Source organism: Penaeus monodon, unplaced genomic scaffold, assembly GCF_015228065.2.
Source record: "Penaeus monodon isolate SGIC_2016 unplaced genomic scaffold, NSTDA_Pmon_1 PmonScaffold_1088, whole genome shotgun sequence".
Lineage (NCBI taxonomy): Eukaryota > Metazoa > Arthropoda > Malacostraca > Decapoda > Penaeidae > Penaeus > Penaeus monodon.
The window spans coordinates 15,888-29,465 of NW_023639581.1; the positions used below are offsets into that span (position 1 = coordinate 15,888).

The 13,578-nt window shown below is 50.8% G+C and overlaps 1 protein-coding gene across 2 annotated transcripts; it reads right to left on the reverse strand.

Annotated features, from left to right (window-relative positions):
* Positions 1-4,871: 4,871 nt before the first annotated feature.
* LOC119568804 (serine protease nudel-like) lies at positions 4,872-12,128 on the reverse strand. Of its 2 annotated transcripts, none has more exons than XM_037917245.1 (10): positions 11,890-12,128; positions 11,649-11,797; positions 11,306-11,439; positions 10,366-10,535; positions 9,678-9,852; positions 9,412-9,582; positions 9,184-9,272; positions 8,912-9,065; positions 8,615-8,738; positions 4,872-4,939 (listed from the first exon to the last, which is right to left on the reverse strand). In XM_037917245.1, exons 1-9 carry the CDS (start codon positions 12,071-12,073, stop codon positions 8,705-8,707), a joined length of 1,260 nt encoding a protein of 419 aa, XP_037773173.1. In that variant the 5' UTR covers positions 12,074-12,128; the 3' UTR covers positions 4,872-4,939; positions 8,615-8,704. The 2 variants fall into 2 exon arrangements, with proteins under 2 accessions (XP_037773173.1, XP_037773172.1); XM_037917244.1 differs by having other exon boundaries at positions 9,166-9,272.
* Positions 12,129-13,578: the final 1,450 nt, after the last annotated feature.

Genomic DNA, 13,578 nt, shown 5'->3' on the forward strand with positions numbered 1-13,578 from the left:
GGGGGCGTGCGTGCCCGGGCGAAAACGGGGGGGCGTGGGGGCGTGCGTGCGGGGGGCGTGCCCCCGGTTTTGGCGTGGGGGGGGCGGGTGGGGTGGGGGGGTGCCGGGGCGGGGGGTTTTTGCGGTTTGGGGGCGTGGGGGGGTGGGCCCGGGGCGTTGGGGGAAGCGGGGGTTTTTGGGGGTTTTCGGGGCGTGCGAAACCCCGGGGGGGGTGGGGGTTTTGGGGGCGGGGGGTGCGTGGGGCGTGGGGGGTGCGAAAAAGGGGGGGGGTGCCGGTTTTTGGGGGCAGGGGGGGTCCGTGCGTGGCTTTTCGGGGGGCGGGGGGGTTTCGTGGGGCGGGGGGGCGGGTGGGCGTGGCCCGGGCGGGGCGGGGAGCGGGGTGCGTTGCGTGGGGTGGGCGGCGGGTTTTCGTGCGGCGGGGGGTGCCCCCTGCGTGCGGCGGGGGGGTGGGTGGGGGCCCCCCCCGGGGGGGTGCCCGGGGGCGGGTGCCGGGGGCCCTGGGCGGGGCGAGGCCGGGTTTTCGTCCCCGGCCCGGTGCAGCGTGGGGTTTTTGGGCGGGCGTGCGTGGGGGAGGGGGGGGGGGGTGCCGGGTTTCGGCGGGGGGGGGTTGGGGCGTGCGGCGGGGGGGGCCCGGTGGGTGCGTGGGGAAGCGGGTGCGGGGCGTTGGGGGTGCGAGCGGGTTGGGGGGCGTGGGGCCCGGGGGGGGGGGGGGGGGGTTTTGGCGTTTTCCGTGCGGCGGGGTTTGGCCCCTTTGGGGCGTGCGAAAAAAACGGGTTTTTGGGGCCGGTGGGGGGGGCGGCCCCGGGGGCCCGTGGGGGGTGGGGCGAGCGGGTGCGGGGGGGGTTTCGTGGGGGGCGGGGGTTTTGGCGTGGGTGGGTGCGAAAGCGGGTGCCCTGGGGGGGGGCGTTGGCGAGCGGGGGCGTTCTTGGCCGTGCGACGGGGTTTTTGGTGGGGGGGCGGCGAAGCGGGTTTGCGTGCGGGGGGGCCGGGGCGGGGTGGCCGGGGGCCGGGGTTGGCGGCGGGTTGGCCGGGTGCGAGCGGGGGGTTTTTGCCGTGGCGTGCGGCGGGGGGTTTTGGGGGGTGCGGTGGGCGTGCGTGGGGCCCCGGGCGGGTTTTCCCCTGGGGGCGTTGCCGGGGGGGGGGGCCGGGGTTTGGGGCGGGGCGTGCGGGGGGGGCGTTTTGCGGGGCGAGCCGGGGTTTCCCGGGGGGCGGGGTTTTTGGGCGAGGGGTGGGGGGCGGTTGGGGGTGGGGGGGCGGGGGTTGGGGGTTTTTGGGCGGTTTTTCGTTTTTCGGCGGGGTTGGGCCCCCGGGGTGCGGGGCCGGGGGGAAAGGGTTTTCCCGGGGGGCCCCGGGGGGCGTGCGAAGCGGGTGCGTTTTTGGCGTTGGGGGGAGCGGGTTTGCGGGTTTTTCGGTTTTGGGGAGCGGGGGGTGGGGTGGGGGGGGTTTTGGGGCGTGGGGAGCGGGTTGCGGGGGGTTTTTCGGGGGGTGCCCGGGGGGTGGGCCCCGGGGGGGGGGTTTTGGGGCGGGGGCGGGGGGGGTGGGGGGGGTGCAACGTGCGTGCGAAGGGGGGGGTGGTGCCGGGTCGGGGCGGGGCGGGGGTTGGCGTTGCCCTGGGGGTTTCGAGCGGGTTTTTCCCCTGCGGGGCGTGGGCCCGGTGGCGGCGGGGGGGGTTGGGGGCGTGGCGAGCGGGGTGCGTGGGGGTGGCCGTGCGTTGGTGCGAGGCGGGTTGGGGGTGCGTTGGGCGGCCCGGTTTTCGTTGGGGAGGGGTGGGTGGGCGGGTTTTTCGTTTTCGGGCCCGGGTGCGTGGGGGGGGGGTGGCGTTCGGTGGCCCGGGGGGGTTGCGGGGCGAGGGGGGGGGGGGCGTGGGCCCGGGGGGGCCCCTGGCGTGCGTTGCCGGTGGGCCCCTGCGGGGGGCGGAAAGCGGGGGTTGCGGGGGGGGTTTGGGGGGGGGGGCGTGGCGGCTTTGGGGGGCCTGGGAGGGGGGGGGGCGTTGGGCGTTTGCCCGGGTGGCGTGGTCGAAGGGGAATGGGTGCGTTTTGGGCGAAGCGGATGAGTTTTTCGTGGGGGTGCGAGCGGGGGTTTAAGTTGGGGGTGCGTGCGAAGGGGGGGAGTCGGGGGGGGGGGAAATTTTTGGCCGGGGGGGGGCGAAACGGATGAAGTTTTCGGTTTTGGGGGCGAGCGGATGGTGGCGTTTGCGTGGACGGAAGGGTTGGGTGCAAAGCCGAAGAGTGGGGGGGGGCGAGGGCGGATGAGGGGGCGGGGGGGGCGAAAACGGGAAAAGAGTTTCGTGCCCCTGGCGAAACGGTTTAATTTCGTGGGGGGGCGAGGCGGATGAGTTGCTGCGTTTGGGGGAAGCGGGGAATTTAAAATGCGTGGGGTGGGAGCGGGTTAAAAATGGGCCCGGGGCTGCGAAGCGGAGGGGGGGGGCGTGCCCTTTGCGGGAGCGGATTGAGTTTTTTTCGTGGGCCCCCTGGGGGGGTTGAGTGGGGTGGGCCCGGGGCGAAAACCGGATTTTAGTGGGGGTGGTGCGGGGAATGAGTGGCGTGGGTGCGAGCGGATGGGGGTTTTCCCCCTTGGAGGATGGTGGGGGGGGTGCGGACGGTTGAGTGCGGCGGGCAAGCGGAATTGAGTGCGGTGCGTGCCCCCGGGGGGATGAAAATGCGTGGGCCCCGCAGCGGAAAAACCCGTGCCTTTCCACTTCGGGGGGAAAACGGATTGAAGTTGGGTGGGGCGCGGGGGGTGCGTAATTTTACTTAAAAAGGTAATAACTTTTTTCTTTTTTCACACCCCCAAAAAATTCCCCTGTGGGGAAAACACTCGGGCAGTCCGGGGGCCCACTGCTCGGTTTTTCTGATTTCTTGAATTTTTTTTTTTTTTTTTAACCCCCCCCATACAAAATTTATAATTTTAGGTATGGGGTTTTTTTTTTTGGGGCCCCCCTGCGGGGTTTCCCCGGGGGGCCCTTTTGTTTTTTTTTTGGGCCCCCCGGGCCCCCCGGGGCCTGGGGTTTTTTTGGCCAAACCTGCGGGGGTCCGGGGGCCCCTTTTGGGTGGGGGTTTTTTGGGGGGGGACCTCGGGCCGGGTTTTGGAGGCCCCTTTTTTTGTTTTTTTTGGGGCCCCAAAAACCCTTTTGGGGCCGTTTGGGAAGGGTTTTTTGGGGGGGGGGGGTTTTGGGGAAAACCTTTTCGGGGGGTCGGAGGCCCTTTTTTTTTGTTTTTTTTGGGGGAAAAATGCGGCCCCTCCGGGGGGGGGGTGTGGGTTTTTTTTTGGGGAAACCCGGGGGGCGGGGTCGGGGAAAAGGGTTTTGGTTTTTTTTTTGGCCCCCTTGCCCCGGCCGTCCCCGGAGGCCCTTTGGTTTTTTTTTGGGGCCAAATGCGGGGGTCGGGGGCTGTGGTTTTTTTCACCTGGGGGCCCCCGGGGGGGGGTTGTTTTTTTTTTTTGGGGACCTGGGGGGGGGGGGAAATTTTTTTTTTTGGTTTGGGGGAAACCCGCGGGGGGTCGGGGGGTGTGGTTTTGGGTTTTGGCACCCGCGGGTCCCCCCGGGGGCCCGTGGGGTTTTTTTTTTGGCCACCCTTGGGGCGTCCCCCCAAAAGGCCCCTTTGGGGTTTTTTTTTTTTTTGGGCCCACCTGGGGGGGGGTCGGAGTGGGTTTTGTTTGGGGCCCCCCTGCGGGGTCCCCGGGGGGGGTTTGGGTTTTTTTTTTTGGGGGGGGGGGGGGGGGGGGGCACCTGCGGGGCCCCTTTTGGGGGGGGCTGTGTTTTTTTGTTTTTTTTGGCACCCCGGGCGTTTGGGGGGGGGCTTTTTTGGGGTTTTTTTTGCAAAACCTGGGGCGTCGGGGGGGGCTTTGGGTTTTGTTTTGGCACCTGCGGGGGGTCCCCGGAGTTTGGGGTTTTTTTTTTTTTTTGGCACTGCCCCCCCCGGAGGGTGTGGGGGTTTTTTTGGCAAAACCTGCCCCCCCCGGGGCCCGGGTTGGGGTTTTTTTTTGGCACCTGCGGCGTTCCCCCCACCCCTTTTTTTGGGGGTTTTGGACCCGCCCCGGGGGGTTTTCCCCCCCGGGGGGTGTTGTTTTTTTTGTGGGACCCCCGGGGGGGGGTTTTTTTTTTTGGGGGGGGTTGTAAAATCCCCAATTTTTGAGACGGGGGTTTTTTTTGAAAAACCCGGGGGTTTTTTTAAAAAAAAAAAGTTTTTATAAATCTAAACATTTTTTTATATTGGGGGGAAAATTAAAAGAAAGGAAAAAAAAAAATTTTTTTTTTAAAAAAAATGGACAACCTGGCAAAAGTTTTTGGGGGGGTTTTTTTTTTTTTTTCTAACATTTTTTTTTTTATGGAAAATCATGAGGTTTTTTTCCACAAGTCCCCCCCCAAAAATTGGGAAAAAAAAAATCTAGACATTTTTAGAAATTTTTTTAAAAAAACAAATTATGGTCCCCTTTTAAAGGGCCCCCGGGCTGTTTTTTGGAAAATTTTCCCCTTACTAAAAAATGGGCCCCCCTAAATTTAAAAAAAAAAACCCAAAATTTTTTTTCAAAAACTTTTTTTTTTCAGTTTTTGCCAAAACTATTTTTCGACTGAAAAAAAAAAAAAAGGGAAATGTAAAGCAAGAGGAAAAAAAAAAAAGAAAAGCAAAAAAAATAAAAAAATGGTTTTTTAAACCCCTTGTTTTAAATTTTTTTTTTTTTACAAAAAAGGGTTTTAAATTTTTTTGGAACCCAAAAAATATCCCCCCCACAGCCCCAAAATGATATGGGAAAAAAGTTACTGTAACTTTTCAAAAAAAGTTTTTTTTTAAATGCTCACCTTTTTCCCGGGCACACACCATGTTTTTTTTTGCAATGGGAAGAAAATTTTTTTCCCCGCTGGTAGTTTGGCAAAACTGAAAACCCAGGCATTTTGTTTGGAGGTTAATAGCTGATAAGTTTTCATTATCTTCTATTTTTCCTGTGATGATTGAAAATGGGAAAAACAAAGGAAACCAAGTCAATTTTCCACTGGTTTTTTTAAACCCCTGGTCCCCCAAACCAAATTGGGTTTCTCAGCATAAAAATTTATGAGTGCGAAAGATTTGTGTACGGGAAAGTTCTCACCCGAAAACAGAAAAAAAGAAAAAGCGTTTCCATTTAATCCACCCAATTACGTACTACTGCATAAAACACAACAAACCTATTATTAACCCCTATTTGGGGAAAAAGGAGAGGAATTTTTCAAATGACAAAAAGAAGCTTTTATTTCAGTGGCTAGAATAATAGCCTATAGGAAACGGCAAAACCAAAGGAAAACTTAGATAATTCTTTATAACACTTGTAAAGCAAGTTTTTTTTTGATAAGTTTAATTTTTATCAAAGATGATGAAATCTTTAACCATGGCCCTGAAAAAGATAATTTAAATACGCGACATCCCAACAAGGGACCAAAGGCCACCCCTAGAAAAATTCCAGGTTTTTTTTTCCATAATAAACCCTCAAAGGGATGCTTTGGCATTCTGAAATCGCTCATATTTATCGTTTTTTTTTTATTTGCTGTTGATAAACATACTGAAAATAGTATACTACTGGTAGTTAATTAAACCTGAAAAATTCTTCATGAGCCCCCAAATTCGGGAAAAAATATAAATCCCCATCAAACCCCCATTTTGCTGATATGGGGGAAGCTAAAAGCCGGGGCAGGGTGGGGTGCAAAAAGCTTGCATCCCAAAACCCCCTTCGTTTTTTTCCACCGACGACTTTTTTTTTGCAAGGAACCTTTTTTTACAAAAAGGCAAACAAGACCCAAGACCACCAAAGCTCCAAGATGGCGTCCCAGGGCTCCACACTACTGTATAGTAAAAACTGGGCCAAGCAATCAGATCCTTGAAAGACATGTAGCTTTGGTCCCCCCCCTTTTTTTGCACAGGTTCCCCCCCGGCATTTTTCCCCAAAATTTCCCCTTTTTTTCAAGGTGGATTTTTCCATGACCCCATGTTTTTTTCCAGAACCCGTCCCCATCTACAGACCTTCCTGGGTTCCTGACAAGCCCCGGAGGAATATAATGCCCTCTTGTGACCTCAAATGTTTTTTCAAAATTGCCCCAAAGCATATACCGAACTTTAACAGAATTTCTCCTTAACCAGGGCCCCCCGTGGGTAGTCCTGGATTCTTTGGTTTTTTTGGTCCCGGAAAACCTCCCAAACCTCCCGGAGTTTTCCGGCTTTAAATTTCTAAATGCCATCAAGAGCCGGCCACCCAGGGTTTTTTTTTTTTTCAAAAAAAAGATTCCCGAAAAAAAATAGCAACACAAATCCAAAAAATCCAAGGACTGGGAAACCCCTTTTGATATTGCCCAGCGTTTTTTCTTCCCCACATTTGACACTGGAACCAGTAAGCTCCCTTTCCCATTACCCAGTTTCCATGCAAAAAAGTTTTTTTGAAAAATGTGGGTTGATGCCCCAAGACCACAACCTTTGCCTCCAACCACTGAAATAAACAGGGAAGAAGCTGGGGAAAACCCAGGGCTCCCCCCCAACCCCCCCCCCCCCAAAAATCAACAAGTGCCAGTATACCGGTTTGGCTTAATATAATACCACACACTAAATATGAGGGCTTATGTTGGAATTCCTTCATATGTGATGTTTCAGGGGATCTACCTAGAAGGGGATTTTTACGGGGATGTAAAACTAGGCATAAATAACATGCTTTACTTTGAAGGGTCGGATTACTTACCACCAGGAGTGAGAAATCCAGATTGCCTGGGGGCCTCTGGGGCTCTTCCCCCCACTTCATATTCCGGGCGGGTGTATATTCAACGAGCACTGGCACTCACTCCCGGGCGTTATGCCATCGGAACATAGGCGCCTCCCCACTCCCGGGGATGTGCAAAATCGAGCAGGCATCACGTCTCGCCGGGCGTGCATTCGGATGACGGGGGCTCTATCCCCCCACTCTCCGGGCGTGTTGCCATCGGAGCGGCACCTTCACAACTCTATCCGGGAGCGGTTGCATTTCGAGGCGGCCCTTTGCACAACTCCCGGGGGCGTTGGCATCATGAGCGGGTGCCACTCAACTCACGGGCTGTTTTTCTTTTTTCTGCCCATCGAGAGCGGGCCCCCTGCCACCTTTTCTCCGGGGCGTTGCATCGAGCGGCCCTCCACACTCCCGGGCGTCTTGCATCGATAGCGGGAGGCCTCACTTCAATTCACCGGGCGGTGGCCCCCATCGAAGCGGGGCCCTTCACTCCCCGGGGCGTTGCAATTCGATGCGCACTTCCCCACCCCCGGGGGGGTTGCATTCGAAGCGGGGCCTCACTCCCGTGGCAGTGCCATCGAGCGCCACCACTCACCAGGCGTGGCATATCGGACGCGCCCTTCCACTCCTACCCGGTGCAGGGGCATACTTCGACAGCGCCTTTCCACTCCCGGGCGGTTGATTCTTTCCCCCGAGCGGGCGGGGCATCACTATCCGGGCGTTTTGGCATTCGACGGCGCACTCAATCTCCGGGCGATTGCATCGAGCGGTCTCTTCCACTTCTCCCACGGGGCGTTGCACTCGAACAGCGCCTCACTTTTTGTCTCCGTGGGCGGTTGGCATTCGAGCGGGCCCTCCACTCACCGGGGCGTTGGTGCATCGAGCGGAGGGGCCCTTCCACTCCCGGGCTTTGGGCCATCGGAGCGGGCCACCCCCACTCCTATCCGGGAGTGTCAATCGGATGCGGGCCTTCCCTCCCGGGCGAGGTGCCATCGAATAAAGCGGGGCTCCTCACTTCACGGGGGCCACGTTTAGCACGTTGGGCTCGCAATCGGGGCGGACCTCACTACCGGTGGCGTTTGCACAAGTCGAGCGGCTATTCACTCCCGGGGGCGTGCATCGGGGGAGCGGGCCCATTCACTCCCCGGGGCGGTGCCATCGGAAAGGCGGGGCCCTTCTACACTCCCGGGACCCGGGATTGCGCAATCGGAGCGCCTCACTCTCACGGGCGTTTGGCATCGGGAAAGCGCCTCCACCCACTCCCCCGGGCGGTTGCATCGGAGCGCCACTCCCAAACTTTCCCCGGGCGTGGCATCGAGCGGCCTTTTTCAATCCCACGGTGGGGTGGCGGTTTGCGCATCGGTAGGCGCTCCACTCTCCGGGCGTGCATCGAAGCGTGCACTCCACTCCCGGGTAGGTAGCATGTTCCCCCCCCCCCCCGGCGTGCATCGAGCGCCTCACTCCCGGGCGTTTCATCGAGCGCCTCACTCCCGGGCGTGCATCGAGCGCCTCACTCCCGGGCGTGCATCGAGGCGCCTCACTCCCGGGCGTGCATCGAGCGCCTCACTCCCGGGCGTGCATCGAGCGCCTCACTCCCGGGCGTGCATCGAGCCCCTCACTCCCGGGCGTGCATCGAGCGCCTCACTCCCGGGCGTGCATCGAGCGCCTCACTCCCGGGCGTGCATCGAGCGCCTCACTCTGGTGTGTAATTTATGAGAGATCTAAAAAACTGTTACAGAAGACAATACATTAAGCGAGAAATTTGATATACACCTCCGAGGTCCCTGCAGCAAATGTTCACACAATAGTGCAGTTACTATATTAGACCTAGGATTATGAATGCAACTGCAGATTTTCTATTTGGAATATATAGAATCCCAATATGTAGATTACGCACCCAAGGTTTCAATTATCCATGAGCGAAAGAAGGTTACCCTGGAATAGGACCCCGGCTCATTCGGCCGAGCACAGCCACGGCCAAAGGAGACTATCCCCAGCTTGTACCCCAGCCTTCCGTGTCCCTAGGAAAAGTGAAGCTTAGTAACCAGATATTATATTATACACAGAATATTTTTTCACCTATATACATCATGAGAGATGGGGCTTTATTTTTCAACATGAGGAATTGTTCATGATTATAGGACTTTAGCATGCACGAGAGCAAACATTTGACTTTAGAAAAAGACCAATTTACCCATAGCACATCAATGGACCACCGGAGTCTCCTGCACAAGCATCTTTCATGCCTTCCTCATATCCAGCGCATATTAAAGACTCGTCGCTATATTCCGGGAAACTGTTTAGACAGCTGTCTAAGACTGGAACATCAACTTCCATCATGGTATCCGCTGAAATGTTTGGGGATAATAAGGTTTAAATTTTAAACATTCATTATAACATGTGCTGGTATTGTTTTATTTGAACAAGACCCAAAAGGTGATCATTTACACTTTGATTGTATTTCACCCTCTATTTGCGTTCCCCATCCTGCTACAGTGCAGTATTTGTCCTCCTCTGGCTGAAGGTCTCTTGCCAAACACACAGGACGAACCCATCTATAAGACAAAACCGAAAGGAATAGCAGCTTAAATGATTTCAAAATGACTTCCATCACTTTTTACAATTGCAAACTGCCTTCACAATTATCGAAAATTTAAATAACAGCTTTCTTGAATTGAGAGACGTTTCAATCACCTGTTGAGGTGAAGAGGCGTCTCTAGTTTGAGGAGTGCCACATCATTCTGTAGAAGAGAGTTGAATTCTGGATGACGAATCACACGAGACACAGCAGATGTCTGTTCAAATGGAGACCAGGAACCGCGCCGATACATTCCCGCCTGAACTTCAAAATTTCGCTGAAGGTAACTGAAAATCCAATTATTGGTATCATGTACAGTAATTTTTCACAAGTGCATTAATAATGCAAGTATTACGAAAAGCTAACGCTTCATCTGCCTTACAAATCAGAAAAACAATGCGACACAGTAAGAATCCACTCTGACGTAAGGATGGTTCCGCCACAGTGATATATGCCGTCGCTGAGGATTCCGACAATAAAACTCCAAATATTAGCTTCTGCTTCCCGGCCACCAACGATCCGGTCAAGATTGTGATGTGACCGCAAACCTTCAACACCTGTATGTGGCGTAAGATGATTACCTTCTAAAAACTAGTTCTGATTGTATATTTCATAACTCCTGCTAGAATTACTAGGGTCTACTTTGAAATAAACGTCACACCAGACACAAATCTGCGGAAGCAGATATAAAGAAGTATCATTTTCCTTATTTCTACGTTTTATTTTTTCAGTTACTTGTGTAGAAAAAGATGTGTAAGAGATTTCTATATACAAGAAGGCACACATTCAGCAAAGACACACTTATGTTTAGTTATATTGACTGATTAAGATATTTTCAGTATTTATTTTCAAAATACTCCTACGGCAAGGAATCTCCTCTATCTCTAACTGGGAAAAGGAGATAGCGCCTACAATTTAATAGGCTCTGAATATTTAATGATAGCTTAATTTCATAGTTTTTATAAGTAAAATAAATTAAAGTTAAAGTGATAATAAAGTCTGTCGACAACTCTTGTGCCTTGTTTTGGACTTTATATTAGCAATACACGTTTCTCCTACTGCAAACTTACGGTCATCGTTGATACTTCCACAGGTTGGTACAGAGCATTTTACATATAAAAGTAGATTTTGGCTACACTGGGATGAAACCGAGAAAACTTTGGACGTGTCGTTATAGTGAACCCACATTATTGGTTCAGTTCCAGTAAATGGTGGAAAACTTTGATTATCTACACCATGTCTGTGGAGAGAGAAAAGTTTTTCAATTCTATCCATTAAAATTGCAGTAGAAACCAAAGATTTCTTTTAAGACAACAGTCATTTCATATATACAATACTTGTATCTCGTAAATAATTTTGGGGAAGAACATGATAAGTCTTTCATGCTCATTAGTCTTCAATCATCGACAACACCCTACGGAAGAACCAGCTCATTTCCTCCTTCCTTCACATTTTAAAGGAATTGCTCCCCAGCCATGTCTGATGTTGCTTATGGTTTTGTCTAGCCCTCCCCACCCTAGGCCCACTCCCGCTTCCGGGAGCCCTCTAAATTCATATCTGGTAGTCCTTGGTCCCACTTCTCCGTCACCAACTTATTTGGCCCCTAGGCATAAAGGCTAACGGTTTGCTGAGGGAGATGCAAAGGTTTTCTGACGTTCGGTTGTTTAACACTGACGAAACTAAAAATTTTAAATCATAATTTTCAGTTCTCAATATAACAAAGTAGATGTATTTGCATTATCAACAAACATACTGGATAGATCAACATTCTATACAGTATATAACATCTGTCGTAATGAGAAAAATCCAAATGCCCATTATGATGCCGAGAACAATATCCAGATGGTTAACAACGCCTACTCCATGAATAGTCACGATGACTGCTCGGTGTTTTTACCTATCTCAGGTCAAAAGTCTTACATAAATGGACATGCCTGTGTGTTTACTTGCTTAATCGTTGTATACAAGTGAATTTATCAAGTAACCAATTAATGGTCAAATAAGCTTTACCTTGATCCGACCACTTCATCACAGTGATCCATAACAACTTCGGCATAATTGATTTCCAAGTCAGCACAAAGAGGAAGCCAGGATCCATCTCTCTTTACCTCCATATAACCTTCGCCTAACAAGGTAAGTAGTGGCTGTGAAAGAGTGGCCATGATCATCATTTATTATTAGCAGCATGTAAAACTGCAATACTTAAGAATGTCTAACGATAAGAATGTCTTAACTTCTAAAACAGTTAATAAGCCAAACAGTTTACATTTGTAAATATGGTAACATAACACTCTTGTTTAACCAAACTATATTAGTGAGCATTATTAGAAAATAATAGAAATCTAGTACTCACAGAAGTACCAACTTGCCACTGTGAGAGCCTTGAGCATAGTTTTTCATCAGAATTATCAGCACAGTCTGAACGTCCATCGCATACAGCTGATTCTGGTACACATGTGATAGTCCCATTCTCCTTACAACTCAGCTCCCCAGGAGAACAACCTGAGGAGAGATTCTTGGTGCTACTTTATTTTAAAAATTAAGTTTCATATTATATTGCATGACCACCTTACTGCGTCTGTGTAATATCTTACCATCACAGCCACGTTCATCAGAGAAATCTGGACAGTCTGGATACGAATCGCAATGTTTGCCTGCAGAATACATGCGTTCAAAACACGAACACTGAAGCTCGTCCGATCCATCGTTACATTGTATCAGGCCGTCACATTTCCCGGAGAGAGGGTAACAGCCTCTGGAGTCGTTGCAAGGCACCATATCATCCTCCTGGCACACTAGGTCAACGTCTGCATTAAAGGCAAGTTTTAGCTAATATAGTCCAGCTAAGTCAGTTTTATTATCTGTGTTACTACTTATTATGGTTACTACTCTGTGGGGGTAGAGGCAAGTGCTTCCCTTAAAAAAAATGGATTGTTAATCTAATATTCAGTGAGGAACAGTTAATATCATGAGATGATAATTTCTGACTGAATATAAGCTTTGTTTAATTAGTCCTTGTTATTTATTTTCATTATCCTATCATATATACATTGTCTAGATATATATGAGTGACAGTACTAGTAATGACACAAACACTAATATTTTCAAATTAATCTGTAACTCCGTCCATCATAGCCCACGATCTTTTCTCGCAGTGCCAAAAGGAAACAAAAAAAAAATCAAAAGATTTTTCTATTGTAAAGCCACATCAGCTTTACCGTACTGAAGTTTGCTGGTTCTTTCCTCCTTTATCTGTGAACTGATTGCTAGAACTATAGTAGACTGACAATATTAGAATTAAAATTATCAAAGAAACTAACCCTCACTATTTTATGTTAAATAACATTGTAGCAGTTGTTAACATTATAATATACTGTATATTTTGAAAGCAGCCTTAGACCATATACTTACAGACATTCCCAAATATGATATTTACTCCACCTGGACGATACCGACCCGAAAAGCATCACCACTAAAAGATGCGAATCAAAATCACATTTAGCAACATAGTCATTGTGTGGCATCATTGTTGTAACAAATCTGCAAGGCGGCTTCCCAGCAATCATTACAAGCATTGGTCTTAACTACGGAGGTACGTATCAGGCTCCCACCTACCACTAGTTAGTGTTGCAACATCTGAGAGCCCAGTTTCAAATATGGACAAGAATTAACTGGACTTCAAGCTTATATTGAGAGTAGAAGTGTAAAATTTAAGTGCCACCTTTAAAATATATCCTTAACTTAATGATATTCAAGTTTTAGAATTCTGTCTTCTAGTTACGCTTTAAAGAACCCAGAAGTACAATTTAAAATAAAACCACAGCACTTGGAGTAAACTTTAAAAAAAAATGAAGAGTAGAAAGAGGGAAACTGGATCATGACTGAAGGAACAGAACAACAACAAAGGCAGAGAATATCAGTAAGATGAAACTGGGAAAAAATCTGGCAAGCGTTTGTCATATCGTTCTGATTTAATGTATTAAAAATACAAAATGAAAATAAAATAAACACTTATGAAACTGTGACAAAATCTTTATAAAAGGTTTTCAGAAAAGGAGCTATTCATAATTCAACATTTGAAACACAGGTAAGGCGTGATATCAGATATCAGTCTCTCCCCCTCCCCCCCTCCCCCCGCGCTTTTTGGGTCGTCCCATTTTGCTTCTTTCCCCTCGGTCAGGTTTGCTGGTGTCAATAACCACGTCACACTGTCTGGTTTTGACTTCGGTGCCACCCATAGGAAGGCTTGCCATCTCTATACTGATCTCAGATCGTAGTGCCTT